The following is a 17652-nucleotide window of genomic DNA, read 5'->3' on the forward strand; positions in this document are numbered from 1 at the left end:
TAAAAATGTCTGAGCCATTTTTGCAAACAATGTGCAGGGTTTCTTAGTCTGTATGTTTTCTTGCATATGCGAACTTTGCTGAATCATGCTGCAGTTAGAAAATGAAAACTGAATGGATTCATGTAGATTTTCTCATTTGTTTAAAATGTGTTTGGAAGTCTGATAGTGATTGCTTGGGTTTCCATGTTTTCCTAGTGACCCTAATAGTACAGTGGGTGGATGTAACCCAGCTGGAGAAGAATGCCACTCTTCTGTTCCCTGAATGCATCAAAGTGAGTACCAGGGACAGTGAGCTCTACTTCTCCATGTTTCTCAACATCAGCGAGACCTTCAAGTTGATGGAACAGCTGGCTAACATTGCCATGCGACAGCTACTGGACAATAAAGGCTTCGTGGAGGATATGTTGCTTCCCAAACCCAGCAAGCCTCTCAAGAATATCTCAGCACTCAAAAGGTGTGTGTGTGTGTGTGTGTGTATTCTAGAGTTTGGAGGAAAACAAGTGAAACTGAGAGGCAACTTGTATATTTTCATGAAATATTTATATTTAGTAACCTTGTGAAGACTCGTTTAATCTCCAGTCCAGGGAATTGATTTAATGATAAAGTGTGCAGACTGTACAATTTCAGCCATATCATAGGAAGCACAATCTATATTTCCAGCTCAAATACACTTCAGTTTTGATTTTCTTTTTTTCTTTATTTCTTTATCAATTTATATCCTGCCCTATCCCTGCAGGGCCCAAGGCAGGTCACAACATAAAACCATATACAATATTTAAAACAGTTAAAATATCAATAATATAAATAATAATGCAATTTAAAACAGTGACATTTCAGTGTCAAACCGGACAATAAAACAGATGGCAATTAAAGTTGGAAACAAGTTCCTCTCCACCACCACCTCCCCCCGAACTGAGCACATCCCTTCCTGGTTGTAAGGGGGAGAAATCTGTAATAATTTCTTCTTTAAGATATAAATGGGGTAAGCATGGGGTAAGTATAGGGAGCACCCTGCTACCCTTTCCCAGCATATTGGGAGGGCTTTTCTAGAGGTTACCACCTTCTGTTTTTAAGTTCTTCTAACTATCTACTAATGCATTTTGAGTGTTGTGAAAACTGTGCAGCTCTCCCACTTTTTTCTTACTCAAATTCTTTTACTTTATTCTCAGATCATATTAGATTTCTTGGAAGGCGAATCTTAGATGCAACTCTATTGACAAGGGGCAGTTTTTGCAATGTGTAAAGATTGTGCTGTGCTAGAAGAACAGTGGTGTTTACTTGTTGGATTGAATAGCAGGAGGCATTTTTATGTTGCCAGTATTCTCATTCATTTAATGTCTTTATTTAAAAAATTTAATATGAAAAATCAGTTGACAAGAATAGAAGGAAAAAAATAAAAGACAGGGTGGAAGAGAAAATATATAGAAACTTAAAAAGAAGATATGTATGAAGAAAAACTCTACAAGAGATACAAACAAAATTACAAACTTAATACTTTATGGTTACAAAAAAGAAAAAGTCTCCCTTTTTATTATTTAATTAGTTTTTTCTTAATCATTAAATCTCCAAATCATTAATTCATTTTTTTCCATTTCATGCAAAAAGTCTATAAAGGGTTGCCAGTCTGTAATAAATATATTGTCTTTTATCTGATTACAGAAGTAAGTTTAGCCATCTCTGCAAATTTTGTCATCTTTTCTAACAATTCTATTGTAAATAATGTTAGACCTTTCCATTTTTGAGCATATAATAATCTTACTGCTGTAGTCATATATAAAAACAAAGTTTCATGACTCTTTTCTACCTATTTGTCCATTAGTCCCAAAAGCCTTTTGTTTCAATTGTCTGTTTTTGCAAGTTTTTTCATGAGATGCAGCCATCCAGAGTACAAGTGAGCTATCTCGCGATCTCCATTTTGTCCAGGAAGATTACATCAGCTGGAATTCGTCTTCTGGCAGTGATCTTGGTCATGGTGTTTCTCTGTTTTTTGAGAGATGTCAGCCCACCGTAGTTCCACACCAGACGTTTCCTAATATTTCCATATTGTATTTTTTTCTGTTTCTTCAGAGATCTGGATGCTCGAGCCAAAAATGACTGGTACCGTGCTACTTTCCGACTGCCCAAGGATGAACGTCTTGACGGACACACAGATTGTACTTTATGGACCCCATTTAACAAAATTCACATACTTGGCCAGATGTTTGTTTCCAATGACTACATTTGTTTTGCTAGCAAGGCTGAAGAGGCCTGTCATCTCATCATACCACTCAGGGAGGTGGGAACCTCTTTCTGGTGATGAGTTGTCTCAGCATCAAGTCTAATAACGAATTTGTTTTTAGTTTCACATGTCTTTCATTGGGATGAAGAAATAATTTCTAAGCTGAGGGCAACAAGATCCAGTTTTACATCTACTGTTACAGATTTTGGCAGTGTCTGAAAGAAACACTAGTATGTACATGATAGAGAATGGCACTGGTTTTGTCACAACAGCTTCCAGAGCCAGAGAGTTAAAGCACTCTTCATTTTATGTATGAGAAGATAAGGAGAAACTTCTAATCTTACCTGTGTGAGCCATGGTAATCAAAATGGATAGAAAACATGGTGCTTGAAGCAAAAGTCATCATTGCACAGTTTGCAGGATTATAATTTCTTATATATTTCATGTATATACCTCCCTGCCTTTAAGAAAAAGCATCAAGGTAGCTATTTGATGGTGCTAATCATTGTATGTAGTGATAGTAGAATTGTAAGCAAGTTAAAAGTCTGGGTTGTAGATCATAACAAGTTAAATATCAGTTTGTGAACATGTTTAGTTATGAAGAAGCCTGACATAACCAAACTATCCTCATTGTATTTTGTAGGTCACAATTGTTGAGAAAGCTGATAGTTCCAGTGTCTTGCCCAGCCCGCTCTCAATCAGTACCAAAAGTAAAATGACCTTCCTTTTTGCCAACTTGAAAGACCGAGATTTCTTGGTACAGAGAATTTCTGACTTTCTGCTGAAAACTTCATCCAAGAAACCATGCAGCAATGGCAAAACACGGAAGAAAAGCCTTGGTGACCAAACATGTGAGGTACTAGAATTGAACTCTGGAAGGGCTCTGTCAGCCTTCTGTAACATCTGTACATTATCTTGAATATATTGATTCACTCTCGCTTCAGTTAATTTGTTTCGGAAACTCAAAACTGTCTAAATCCAGTTGCTTTGCTTATTTTGAAAATGACATTTTTGTTCAATTTGCTGCAGGTGGTTTAGAAAGTTATCAGGATTTCTTAATCCAAGTTGACATTCTTAATCCAAGTTGACATTTATTTATTTATTTATTTATTTATTTATTTCGATTTATTATACCGCCCCATCCCCGTAGGACATAAGTCCATTATGCATGGAATGCTTTCCTCGGGGCTCTTCGCTGCGCAGTGGGGTTGTAGTGGGGTCTCCCTGCGCTTCTCTGTTTACATGTGAGGAGACATCTCACTGCCTGCTGTGTGACATGTCTGCTGAACTTTCCCGGGTCTCAGTTCCTGGCTCTCATAACTCCGCCCATCATCTCACTCTTAGGCTGATTCCGCATGGGCCAAAAACAGCAGTGTGAAAACGGTCTGAAAACAGTATAAACCCTTTTACACAGTTTGAAACCCTTTAACATCATTTTCACACCATTTTCACACTGCTGTTTTTGGCCCATGCGGAATCAGCCCTAGAGGCACACATATTATCACACCAGGTAGTCACAAGTTTTCTGGCTTTGTTAAATCCCTTTAAATTGCTGTTATGTCGATGTTGCTGTTATATCAATATTGTAGCCCCTTTCCAAAAATACCCCCTCCCCCCAATGAAACAGGCAAAGTGTTGTGGTCTAGCTAGCGACTGGTCTAGCTAGCGACTGGTTAAGTGGTTTGACCTGTTGAATATCAGAATGTATCAAATAATTAGTGAGACTTTTAGTTCTTCTAAAACCCATAACTGGAGGTTCACTGCACCTTGGGATGTCATTAATTAGTAGCCAATATTTCAAAATCACTTTTTTGATTTTGCTACTGAATGGTGAGAAATCCAAACCCCATGTAATTCTTCATTTTGTTTCTTTTTTCTTTTTAGAACTAAACAAACTCTTTTTTAGTGATTTGTCTGCTCTTTGACTTTTTATTATGTGCCATGAATAGTTGTACTTCAAAACTTCTGGCAGATCTCTTATAGTCAAAATGCTTTCTGTTATTCCTTTTTACTCTGGAAAATTGCCCATATGACAAATTATCTTTTCAGTGAGCTGGATGAGATGAGATGACCTGTAATGCAAATATATATTCCTGTCCATCTTCTTGGTATAGAAGGAGACAAATATTTTTAGATCTTCACTGTATGTATGTATGTATTCAAAAATTTTAGATTTTTTTCATAGCACTTTCTCCAGAACAGGATTCAGAACATGAATGTTCCACCAAAACCTCCTTCCTCCATAATTGAGCTACCTACTGGGAAAAGTTACAGCTGCCATATATCAGTCATTAGGAAAACTTCTCCATTGATGGAGAGCAAAATGTTGGACCTTATTTTCAGTAAAACCGAAGATCTCCCACTCTTCCATAATTTCTGTGGAGTAATTCTGTGTTCTCCCAGGATACCCTTACCCTCCTAATACAAGTTTCCTTGGGGAGTCCTCTTTCTTTCCTTTTTTCCTTATATTTAAAACAGTATTTTCAGTGTATAATATTCAATGCAAGTCTATGCTGTTCCGCACTTGACATGGAGGTGCTCTTTCTGACAAAGGAGGACAGAAACTGCTTAATTGGCATAGCTCTGCCTGTGAAGCCAGCAGGTGGATTAACTATCAAGGCTACCTTCATTCCACCAGCAAGAAGACGTCCTCACAGTCAGTTCAGTGTTTTGTTTTCAGTTTATATTTTAATTTTTTTAGGAAACTCCAGAGTTGTCTCCCAGCAGCCCTCTTGAAGTCAGTCCTGCCTCGCCTTTCAATAACCAGCTGGCTAACTTTTGTGCAGACAAAGTGCCAACGGCGTCCCATGGATTACTTAAATTGTTTGGCACAAACCATGAGAATATCTCTGAATCGCACTGGGTAATTTATCTGCTCTTTCAGTTGGGAAAAATCTTAAATGTTGGTTTATTAATAACAGAAGCAATAAAATATTACATAAAAACTACAGCTTATACAAACCCTCATAATTATTTGAGAAAACACCATCAAATATAACAACACTTGCAATAGCTTCACTAATCCTTGGGTATCTGAAAAATGCTAATCTCTGCATTTGAACATGTATTATTAATCTGGTCTCCAACTCGGTGTGCTTTATAAACTCAATTCAGATTATTTCCTGTGTTGTGCTATGATGCGGCCTTACACACCATTCTTTACTAATTTTGCCCATCCAGAGATAAGCTTTTTATCTTGCTTTTCATCTTGCACATTTCAATCGCAAATTAAAATAGGAGAGAAATGTTGATGTATTTAGAGAGCAAGGCACACTGCTTGGGAGTAGAGTGAAAACTCAGACTGGGTCAACAGATGTCTCTAGTAATTTGATTCTAATAATGAGTTCCTCTCTAAGGCAAAAGAGAAAATGAAGGAGGAATCATGGAATATTCATTTCTTTGAATATGGAAGAGGAATGTGTATGTATCGCACAGCCAAGACCCGTGAACTAGTGCTAAAAGGGATTCCAGAAAATCTTCGTGGAGAACTGTGGCTGCTGTTTTCAGGTGAGCAGTCATGCTGTGTGTTCCAAATGATAGGTAATTGCAGTTTTTAAAAAATATATTTTATTTCCAAATTCTATGTTCTGCCCATTATAGGCCCTTGATAGCTGCTAACAAAACTGAAAAAGATTACATCATTAAAAACAAACCATCAATACATAAAAGCAGTCGGACAGAACAGGCAACTGAAAACAATAAGACATATCTTCCCCATGTCTCAGTCCAATTTATAGGATTTCCAGATCAAAAGTCTTAAACTTGGAAGGCCTGCCAGGACAGTTCCAATCTTACCTCCTGAGGGATGGAGTGCCAGAATTTAGGAACAGTAGCAAAAGAAACCCTTCTGAAGGTCCCAGTCAGTTACACTCTTGTTTTTATTGGTTCACACAGGAAGTTATGCTTCACTGTTCTCATGAGTTGGACAGGTTGATAAAGGTGGAGGCAGTCCTTTAGGTATCCTGAGCCTTTGTAGAGTTTTAAAGGTCAATACTAACATTTGTATTACAAGCAAACTGGCAGTCAATACAACTGGTTTTAAAGTGTCATTGTTGTGTGGCTTAGAGGTTTTCCAGATGCTCAATTTACTCTTGATTTCCTTGAGAGTCAATCCATAAGCATTGGAATCTATTTGGCCATGGTTTATTTTTTGTGCCTGCTTATTTTGCTATATTGATATCATGTCTGCATTTTTTAAAGGGCACTAAAATATCAATATGCTGCTGTAATGAGGTCAAAAACATTTTCTGAGCTCCCAGCTTTTATTTTTTAAAACAAAATCTGTAGCATCTTCCCTTGCAGATGTATGCCTTTTTCCTTGTATCGCTATGAGGGTAGAGGCTGGAATATTTTTTAAATAAGTAAGGGTTTTTTAAATAAGTAAGGTTTTTCGTGGGATGCCTATGTTAGGAAATAACCACTGTTTTAAATGGGACTAATTTTATAGTGATGGAGCTTGGACATTAATTATAATTATTTATTCGCTCCCCTAGTGATGATGTATTTATGATGTTTTATGTATGATTTTTTATGTTGTACACCACCCAGAGCCCTTCGGGGAGGGGCAGTATATTAAATGATGATGATGATGATGATGATGATGATGATGATGATGATGATGATGATGATGATGATGATGATGATGATGATGATGATGATGATGATGATGATGATGATGATGATGATGATGATGATGATGATTCCCAGTGGTAATCGGCACACTGGGCGCCATCCCAAAAACACTAGGGCAGCACTTGAAACATCTTCGAATTGACAAAATTAACATCTGTCAAATTCAGAAGGCAGCCCTGCTGGGATCCGCACGAATACTACGCCGATACATTACAACTTCCTAGGCTTCTGGGTGAGACTCGAATTGTAATGAAGGCCAACAACCAGCTAAAGATCTGGCAGCTGTGAAATCTACAATAATAATAACAATAACAATAATAAACAATAACAATAATAATAAAATGAAAGCTGATAATTCAGAGAGTCTGTTTGACCTGTCATTAAGAAGAAAGCTGATATTTTAATGCCATCTCATAAAAAAACAACTGAAACCACTTGTCTTCAGGGCCAGGGAGAGGAGAGGGAGTGGTTTGATGGTGGTGGCAGTCCAGTCATCAGAAAGTGGACTGGAGGTAGGTGCAGAGTAGGTGGGACAAGGAGAACTGACAAACTTAAAAAAACTTTGCTATCAAGTCACAGTAGACTTCTATGGTGGCCCAGTGGGGTTTTTGAGGTAAAAGATTTCAGAGGTGGGTTTCCATTGCCTGCCTCTGCATCACGACCCTGGTGTTCCTTGGATATCTCCCATCCAAATACTTGCCTGTGTTGACATTGCTTAGCTTCTGAATCTGATGAGAGTGCACCCGAGGAAAAAGCTAACTGAAAATTGGCTTCCAGAAAATTATCAGGATAAAAGTGGTCTCAAGGCAAATGTGAGGGGAGATATGATGAAAAAAACTGAAGTGAAAACAAAAGGCACAAAAATGTTTGTGGAAATCAGGAGATAAACTAAAGCAGTAGACCCAAAACCGCCGCCACCACTCTTCCTCCTCCCCCCCCCCAAAAAAAAACTTGCAGAAAAGCCCTAACTCAGTTGACTTCAGCCAGTTGAAGTATTTTATACCAGTTGAATTTACCAAATGGTTTTCAAGGGCATCCTAACATACAGCATATCTTATTTGGATGTTATCAAAGCAGATGTGACAAATCATTCAGAAGGTAGGTAGCCCATCCAGAACATGCTGAGCATCTATCCCTGAATCAGTTCTGCAGACTGATAATAAAACTGATAAAAAGCTGGTCAGATTTCTTAGTCCTAAACTATGACAAATGGTCAATCCCTTTCCCTCTTCATGAAAATGATCTTGTACACTCATGGAGTGCTGGGTAAATTGCATACTTTTAAAAGTCACATTTAAATATGTATCATCTTTATTACTAAATTATGCCCTTCATTTTGATCTGGGTATAATACTCCTGCAAGGCATCCAGCATGTAAAGGACAAGCCGCAAATTTATCCAGAATGTCATTGATCAGAAAGCTGTTTTTGTGTGTCTGCAGGGGCCTGGAATGAGATGGTCACTCATCCTGGGTACTATGCAGACTTGGTGGAACAGTCAGTGGGAAAGTATAGTCTTGCTACAGAGGAAATTGAAAGAGACCTGCACCGTTCCATGCCAGAGCATCCTGCCTTCCAGAACGAACTGGGAATTGCTGCTCTTCGAAGGGTACTAACAGCATATGCTTTTCGGAATCCCACCATTGGGTATTGCCAGGTAAAAAAGAACTATTGGACTGTGTTGTGTTGTGATGGTGCTAGAATTGAAGTTGAATAATAACTGAGTAATCCTCTTTGCAGTTGTTAGCTATTTAGATATGTTACACATACACATTGAGTTGGAATGGATCCAGACTAAATTTGCCGGTGGTACAATGGAATTTCCCTCCCCTTGAAAGATTCCCTGTTCAGACAGTAAATCACTTGATTGGTTCAAGGCTTTTATTGAAGACATGTCAGGAGCATAGAAAGAGAGTTCTGGCAAAAACCGCACCAGACTCTTGATAATATGAGTGTAAGATCCCCACCCCCACATGAGAAGCAGACAGTTCTCATTGTCTGGCCTGGAGTCTCTTCCCAGCCGCAGAACTCCAAGGCCACAGCTCGAAGTGATAATACTGCACCTGCAAAAGTGAAAGCGATTCCCCACACACACACACACACACACACACACAAAGGCACCATCATGACACCCCTCCCACTGCAGCCCCCTTCCATAATATGCTACTCCTGGCATGCAATGGCATGAGGAGAGTCTGCAGCCAGAGGGGAAAACAGATTTTTTTTTGCAAAAGCAACTTTCTGTATACATAGGCAACCAAGATTCTGAGCTTACCCAGCTCTCGTTAAGCAAGGTCTGCCCTTTGCTAGTTCCCCACTCTGAAAGGGTCAGACCCCAACATTTTGGGTAACAATGGTGTATGATGATCTTCTTAAATGCGTTTCTGGTCTATTAAAGATTCCTTTCTCTCTACATATGTCATGTGTACATCCCTGACAGGCCATGAACATTGTGACGTCCGTATTACTTCTGTACTGTAATGAGGAAGAAGCTTTCTGGCTTCTTGTAGCCTTGTGTGAAAGGATGTTACCAGATTACTACAACACCAGAGTGGTTGGTAAGCTTTTCATCCATTTAACTTTGGAAACTAGGATTAATACGTGAAAGAGAGGAAAAGATAATTTATTTATGTACTGTTGAACAGCTAAGGAAGTATAAACATAGTGGAAGGAAGTATAAACATAGTGGAAGCTTTGCAGACACATCCAAGTGGCAAGGTAGGGGGTGATGGTGCCGTAACCTCCCCACTCCGCTGGTCCCCAAGACACTTCCTGGTGGCATGGGGAGGCTAGCAAAACGAAACAGCCTCCCAGTTGCCGGGAAGCCTCTGAATAGACTCCCCTGCCACCCGCATAAAGTGGTAAATGACTGGGAGGAAGCTGATTAACGTTGGCTCCTCCCCTGGCCACGCCCATGGACTGCTCCCATTGTGGCGGCAGCTGGGACACTGGCACAACATCCCATGTCCCAGTGCCGGGGGAGGCCACCAGTGGCCACATGCAGCGATTTCGCCCCTCTACCCAGGTAAGTGCCCCGGGGAGGGCATTTCCACTGGTGGAAGCCCACACCGCTTCCACTGACAGATTCCACTCCCCTCCCCAGATGTGGCTGTTGGTCCCATAAAATTACCATGGTTTTAGTAAGAATTTTTTAAAAAACATATTTAAATTTTAGAGTTGAAAGGGATCACATAAGTTTTTTCCAAGGCCATGTAATGAATATAAGCTTGTACTTTAATATTATTAAATTGTATATAGAAATAACTTAGAATTAAATCTTTATGGTGGTGGTGGTTCATGGAATTACTTGGTCCCAGGAAATACACTTCTGGACAATTGCAGGTTATGTTTTTGCTTTCAGATAAATGTAAAATCAATTATTAAAGTAAAGAAAGTAGACAATCGTTGTTTTTAAAAAGACCTTAACCTTCTCTGCCTGCAGAAGCCATCATTTTTCAGCCTTCAGAATTTATATTTTGATTATTTCATTTTCTAATAATTGCTACCTCAAAATCTAATTCTAATATCTTCACAATTTTTCATAATGTTATTAAAACTGTGACAAAAGTACCAAATAGAAATAGGTACAGGCATGACCCTAGTTGTCATCAGTACAAGAAAAACCTAAACTTTGAACTAGCCTGTTTTCTTTCCAGTTTTTCATAATTCCATTATTAGTTTTAAAAGCCCCATTTAATGGAATATTGGAGCCTGAATAAAAAGCAGCTAGTTAAGAAATGACTTCATTCGCCATCATTGCATGGTGTAATGTTAACATATAAACAAGCAATGACAAGAACTTTGTATACATGCATTGTATGTCATACATTGAAACATTCTGGTGTGAAATGAAAAATAAATTTTGTTCTTTGACTAAGAGATGCTATGATAAAACCACCTCTGAACATACTAGGTGCTATAGTGAAATTTCTATGCGTAGTGTTGATCTGATGACTGGGATTTGTCAAGCACTGAAGGAAAACAGTATGTGAATCTCATTTGGAAGCAAACTAAGAGTGTAAGGATTCACAGGAGCTTTGTGTGGTTTCTAGTAGAACATGGCCATATAGCCCGGAAACCACACAACACCCCAGTGATTCCGGCCGTGGAAGCCTTCAACAATACAATGAATTCACAGTTGCATGCCCATCACTTAACAACTGCAACCTCATATGATGTCTTTAATGAGCAACATAGTAATGCAGCCTAAACATTCCAGGCGGAGCTTTTCATGTTTCATGTCAGCTAACATTGCTTTCTCAAGAAGAAGAATTTACAGTTGAAATATCTTGAAACATTTGCATGCAAACTCATTCCAAGACAAGCAGGTTTTTGTACTAGCTTACTATCACATCCTTGACGCTTTCCCTCTGTCTCCATTATCTATACAGGTGCGTTGGTAGACCAGGGCATCTTTGAGGAGCTCACACAGGACTGTCTTCCCCATTTGTCTGAGAAGATGCAGGATCTGGGTGTCATTTCTAGCATATCACTCTCTTGGTTCCTCACCCTCTTCCTCAGTGTCATGCCTTTTGAAAGTGCTGTTGTCATTGTTGACTGTTTCTTCTATGAAGGCATCAAGGTCATCTTGCAGGTCTCTCTGGCTATTCTGGATGCCAACATGGACAAGCTGCTAAACTGTTCCGATGAAGGCGAGGCGATGACTGTCCTGGGCAGGTAATCTTTGTTGTTCTTCCATGTAAATTGCATAGGTTTTGGCAATCGTTGCCAGATTTTGGTAATTATTCCTCTCTTGCTAGCAACTGAAGTTTCTTACTTCCCTGGTATTGGTTGTATAGTAGGAAGAAACTACATTTTTACAAGGATAATAAACCTGATTCTTCCACTGCATTTCAATGTATTTGTGGAATGTTCTGGCATAGAAAGTCAGTGCAGAGAGATCTGTTGTTATTGCAGGATCCATTAACAGAACTGAACTTTCGCATCTCCTGCAGCGCCCACTAAGATCCCCAAAATGGCTACTTCCTTAAGTGAAGTGATTTTCAGGCGCAGCATGCAAAGTGAAGCAAGGGAAATCTGTCATGGGAGAAATAAATAAACAGAAAGGGTCCCTCAGTGGCCTGAAACATCTTTGGGTCCAACCTTCTGTTTTCTTGTCAGAGAAAGGCAACTTAAATTTCATCTCACTATAACTTGTTTGTAGTTTCTTTAGAGCACAGTGATGCCTAATATGTTACTCTGAATTGGTGGGGGAGGAGCTACCCAGGGTACTGGAGATTCGCCTTGTGCCATGGCCTGACCACAGTCTCCTCAAGACGCAAGCCAGTATGGCACCAATGCTCTGCAGGAGCAAGGGGGCAGTCAAAATGATTTGCCCACAAGGATTCATGAATCTATCCAGCCTCCAAAATGCCTTGGGTGACTTTAAGATCCCAGCTCATCAGGCCATGATGGATGCCTAGAATAAGAAGCTCCTGGAAACCATTGACTCAGATGCCTCCTATTGACCTCTCCAACTCTCAAGAAGGAATCCAGCGCCTTGGTTTAGTATGGAACTAAGTAACTTGAAGAGGATAGGAACCGACACTGGTGGAAAACTCTCACTCACTCTAATCTGGAGGAACCGGGTTTGATTCCCTGCTCTGCCGCTTGAGCTGTGGAGGCTTATCTGGGGAATTTAGATTAGCCTGTGCATTTCAACCCATGCCAGCTTGGTGACCTTGGGCTAGTCACAGTTCTTCTGAGTTCTCTCAGCCCCACCTACCTCACAGGGTGTTTGTTGTGGGGGTGGGAGGGAAAGGAGATTGTCAGCCCCTTTGAGTCTCCTTACAGGAGAGATAGGGGGATATAAATCTAACTCTTCTTCTTCTACTGACACCAACAGACATGCAGTCTGTTGATGTCAGTGGTGATGACAGCAGCAAAAAATTCCTACTTTTCTGTTATTGGTGCAGCATCCAGTTTGCACCCAGCTCAGCTGTTTAAAGTAATTTGCCACTTGTTGACTCCAGGGTCTCAGCCCTTAAACTCCCAGGAACCAACAATTAGTTGTCATTCTTTTGCAAAGTTCTTTGCAGAGAAAATCTCTCAATCTCTGATATAAATACAGGCCTTCATACAGCTGGGATGGAGATGGCACCAGTGACCCTAGTAGATGACCTCTGTCTAAATGTAGATGAAGGGTACACTTCTCTGCTGCCTTTACTAGACTTACTGGCAGTCTTTTGACTTCCATTTCTTTATTCCCAGTTCCACTGCATTATGTTTGTTTTACTCGGAATATTTGCTATTAGACTCAAATGTCATATTTTGTAATCTGTTTGCTGATTGCATTTTGAAAGGAACCTTTGCTGTTAGGTTCAAATATTATCATTCAAATGTTAAATTTTGCAGTTGTCTTGTCAAATTGTATCATACTTAAGTACCAGTGAGAAAGATGGCACATAAATGAAAATAAATCTAATTTTTGGGAACTGCAGTTTATTCATAAAAGGTTATTCATAAAGGGCAAATAGTAAAATTGATTGTTCTCAAGATAGTTCTCATCAGCGGAATTAGGCAAGCTTGGTAGAAAAATGTAAACTATTCAGAATTGTGTTGACTGTTCTAGCTCTAATTGTCAGATTATAGACTAAACCAAGATTCTGTTTTCATTCTTGATTTTCCTTTAGGTATCTGGATAATGTCATTAATCGACATAGTGTGTCACCGCCTATCCCGCATCTCCATGCGTTATTGACGAGTGGAGATGAGCCACCAGTGCAAATTGATATCTTTCAACTTATAAAAACTGCCTATGAGGTCTGCAACTGTTTAGTTTTGAATTCATATGATATTTTCTGCTTAATGTCTTAATGTCTTGCATTATTTGTTATTCCAAATTTTAATGTATGTTTGAAGCATCATACATTCAAGATACAGGTTATTCCTCCGGATGATTAAATTTACGGTTGGTTAAACCCATAGGCGTAGCTAGAACAAATGGCATAGCTAGAGCCCAGAGCAAAATCTGAAATTTGCGCTCCCACCTCTGTAGGTGACTGCCCTCCCCCACCATGATTTTTTGCATCAGATCATTTCAAAGAGGATGGGGGGAAGTTGGGAGAGCTTGCTCTGCTCATGAATCCTGTGATCCATGGGCAGAGCAAGCTTGCTGGGGATGGGATGGGGACTGGGAGAGCAGGCTCAGCCCATAGATCCTGTTTCATGGGCAGAGGAGACTGGAGTGACCCTGTCTCTCTCTGAGAGGGAGTCTCTCAGAGAGAAAGAGAGGGGCGCTCCAGCCTCGGTGTTTGATTTTTAAGCCGAGAAAGGGTCCCTTTCTCGGCTTAAAAAAACCCCAAAATGCCAAGGCTGGAGTGCTGGAGGCATCTGCTGGGGGAGGGAAGGCTTCTGCCGGGCCCCTGCAGGCCCAGCTGGTCTTTTAGGGTGGGAGGGAGGGAAGGTTTCTGCCGAGTCCCTGCCAGCCTGGCTGGCCTTTTTGGAGGGGGGGGGGATGAAAGGCTTCTGCCGGGCCCCTGCAGGCCCAGCTGGCCTTTTTGGGTTGGGGGGGGGAGGCTTCTGCCAGGCCCAGGCTCCCCCCCCCTCCCCATGCCTCACTTATCTTTACGGCATGGCGGCGGTCTTGGGCAGCCTGCAGGGTCGGGCCTCCTTTTCTCCATGGCCCAGCCTTGCCCCAACAGACTGCTCCTTCAACTTGAAGGAGCAGTCTGTTGGGGCGAGAGGGGCAGGGGAGGAGTGTGGAGGTGATTTCCCTCCCCCCCGGTGACTTAACAGGGAAGCGCCTGGGACAATTGTCCCTGGATGTCCCCATTATAGCTTCGCCACTGGTTAAACCCCTTAGTTTATTTGTTTATTAAGTGTGGGGTTGATGCTATTATCACTCCTCTAAAAGCTTCTTGTTAGTTTTGATTTTTCTTTTTCTGAAATGTGTATGTTTGGCAAGTGCTACAGAAGCAAAACTTCTCTGTGCTGCCCCACTTGGTGCTCAGGAGATGATTCTACTTGAATTGCTGCTGACAGGCCGCCTTCTTTCCTCCCTGCTCCTCAGTGTTTGTGTCTGTGGCTTCCAAACAAAGCTTCGGATCTGTAGTCCATCATCAGTTACTTCATACACAGTTTTCTTCCTCCTCAGTGACACCAGTTGCTTTACTTAACCATCTGCCAATTTCCAGTGTGCCATTGAATGCTTGCAGTGTGTCATTGAGTGCTGTGACTTTAAAGATGAACCTGATCTACTTTTCTGGCCATAGAAATTCAGCCATTTGAAGGCAGATGATATTGAGCAGATGCGCTTTAAGCAGAGATTGAAGGTAATCCATTCTTTGGAGGACACAGCCAAGCGGAGTGTAGTAAGTGGAACCCATTTTTTAATATACATATTACACGTGTCTTGATCATTTTTTCCTTGTACGTCACTCACTCTGGACCTTTGGGATAGTAAGTTAAAACTCCAAAGAAAGAAATGGCAGCTAAGCAGCCCAGTTGGCATGTCACCAAAAACATATTGCTTTGGGCCCTTGTACAGAAAATTGTCCTGTGTCCAATCTGGTTTGAGCCAAATTAAGGAATTGCAAGGGATTATTTCAGTTTACATCTGCAGATCTGAGCAGCTGCCATAACAAATTGGGATGGGAAGCTGATGAGAGTAGTTGACAGTTGTGATTTTTAACAAAAGAGGGATCCTTGGCTGCTCTTGCCACAAAACCCTGCTGGTTAGCGCTCTCCTTTTTACTTTTTTCTACCCCATCAAGTGACTGGGGGAGGGGGAAGTAGAAGTGACAAGAGAAACTGACCCATCTCATTACCTGGGCTGTTTTGCCAAGTGATCTCTAAGGAAGAGAAGCTTTCACATCTTCCCGCTGCAGGGTTTTTTCCTATTATTTGTTCTGTGGTTGTGTTCATTCCCTCCAGACAGCATCAGATGTCTCTGGCAGTACTCTCCAGTGCCCTTGTAGATGTTTGACACTGAGCAGATTAAGGAGATAAAAGCTGAAAGGAAGAAGGAGTTGACATATTTCCTGTTCCCACTTCCAATTACAGGCACAAAGAGCAGGAAATGCATTTAGTGTGTTTGGCTAGCTTTTTGTTGTGTTTACTTGCTGAGTTCAAGGGAATAGAGCTATTCTTCTCCAGCTGACATTGGATTTTTTTTGGTTGGCTTTTTTTCTTCTGTGTCTTCCTGTCTTAGAGATCAATAATTCCCCCCAAAAGGACTTTTATATTTTACTCCAGATCATTATACCCTCTTTCCTTTCTCCGGTCAAGTCCCCAGGCCTTGAAAGACGTTTTGTCATTCTTGGTAGTTTCCTGTGGTTGTTGAATGTGACTTTCACAACTAATAGAATTTTAAAAATCATTGTTTTCCTGCTTTTCTGTAGGTCCGAGCTGTATCTGGTGATATTGGGTTTTCAATGCAAGAATTAGAAGACCTTTATGTAGTATTTAAGGTAAGAGCTCTATAAATATTCTGTCGTAGCTGTCATTACTGCTGTGCAGCTTTTGTTCACTGCAGACTTGTCTGAGTGGTGTTTGTGGTGGTGTTTGGGCCCTCAGGTCTAAATAATTATTGAATGAGATACAACTTTATGTTGCTGAATTTGCTTTTCTTGCTGCCCTGAGTTTTCAGGATAAGGGAGCTGAATTCTTATTTATTTATTTGGTTTTTATACCGCTTTTCCCTTTATGGGTTCAGACTGTTTTCCAACACATCATATGCAAACAATTATCCTAAAAATAAATATACCAATTACAATACTACTAGCTATCCAAACAACGCCTAATAAACATCTATCTATATATATAAAAAGCGAACAGTGTTTTTGTTGATGACAGTATACCTCAGTAACTGCTGGGCCAATTCCTCTGAAAATTCCCAGCCACTATAATCAGCCAGGCGAGAGTATTTTTAGATGTTCACATACCTGAAATGTCATACCTGGCCCAGGTAAAACACCTTTTTCCTGGCGCTCCCTGGTGAAGGACATGCAGCTGCCTGTGTGTAACTGTCACCCTTAGAATATTCGTGCTGCTTAGAATGTTCACTCAGATGGCCAGATATGAGCAGTGAAAACAGTACATAGGCAGTAACTTGAGTGGAAGTGAAACACATACACACACATACACACGAGGGAGAGAGGAGGGAGGGAGAGGGAGGGAGGGAGGGAGGGAGGGCGGGGTGGCATGCAAGGGAAGAGAGGGAGGGAGAGGGAAGGGACGGAGGGGGAGGCATGCAAGAGAAGAGAAGTGAGAGAGGGGAGACAGTGAGGGGTGGCATGCAAGGGAGGGGAGGCAGGGGGCCCAGCATCTTGATATGACCCACCCACCCTAGCGGAGGGAAGGGAAGGGAAGGAGGGGGAGGGGTGGCATGCAAGGGAAGAGAGGGAGAGGGAAGGGACGGAGGGGGAGGCATGCAAGAGAAGAGAAGTGAGAGAGGGGAGACAGTGAGGGGTGGCATGCAAGGGAGGGGAGGCAGGGGGCCCAGCATCTTTATATGACCCACCCACCTAGCAGAGGGAAAGGGAAGGGAAGGAGGGGGAGGGGTGGCATGCAAGGGAAGAGAAGGGAGGGAAGAGAGTGAGGGGTGACATGCAAGGGATGGGAGGGAGGGGCCAGTCACCCTAGATTACCTGAATACTGCGGTTACAGTTAAGAAAACCAGGCACGCATTACTCAGGAGTAATCTCGGTACAGCAACCCATTGCGAGCATATCACTTTTGAATGGCTGCGCGGCTCCAACAGAGGAGTTTCCTCAGAAGCGACACCCATTGCCACCAACCAAACTTACTTCCAGGTAAAGGATCATGACCAGCCAGCCTAGATGTGTGGGAGGTTGCCTTTCC

General features: G+C 41.3%; 1 protein-coding gene across 2 annotated transcripts in view; it reads left to right on the forward strand.

Moving 5' to 3' along the window:
- Positions 1-17652, forward strand: part of TBC1D9B (TBC1 domain family member 9B) — a 49827-nt gene that overhangs the window by 19131 nt on the left and 13044 nt on the right. For both annotated transcript variants that reach the window (XM_048488555.1, XM_048488556.1), the window contains exons 5-15: positions 196-454; positions 2068-2275; positions 2862-3074; positions 4920-5081; positions 5575-5725; positions 8292-8506; positions 9290-9407; positions 11241-11526; positions 13482-13611; positions 15063-15161; positions 16191-16259. In XM_048488555.1, coding sequence (XP_048344512.1) covers positions 196-454; positions 2068-2275; positions 2862-3074; positions 4920-5081; positions 5575-5725; positions 8292-8506; positions 9290-9407; positions 11241-11526; positions 13482-13611; positions 15063-15161; positions 16191-16259 — 1910 coding nt within the window. The remainder of the gene's footprint in view (positions 1-195; positions 455-2067; positions 2276-2861; positions 3075-4919; positions 5082-5574; positions 5726-8291; positions 8507-9289; positions 9408-11240; positions 11527-13481; positions 13612-15062; positions 15162-16190; positions 16260-17652) is intronic.

Source organism: Sphaerodactylus townsendi, linkage group LG03, assembly GCF_021028975.2.
Source record: "Sphaerodactylus townsendi isolate TG3544 linkage group LG03, MPM_Stown_v2.3, whole genome shotgun sequence".
Classification (NCBI taxonomy): Eukaryota; Metazoa; Chordata; class Lepidosauria; order Squamata; family Sphaerodactylidae; genus Sphaerodactylus; species Sphaerodactylus townsendi.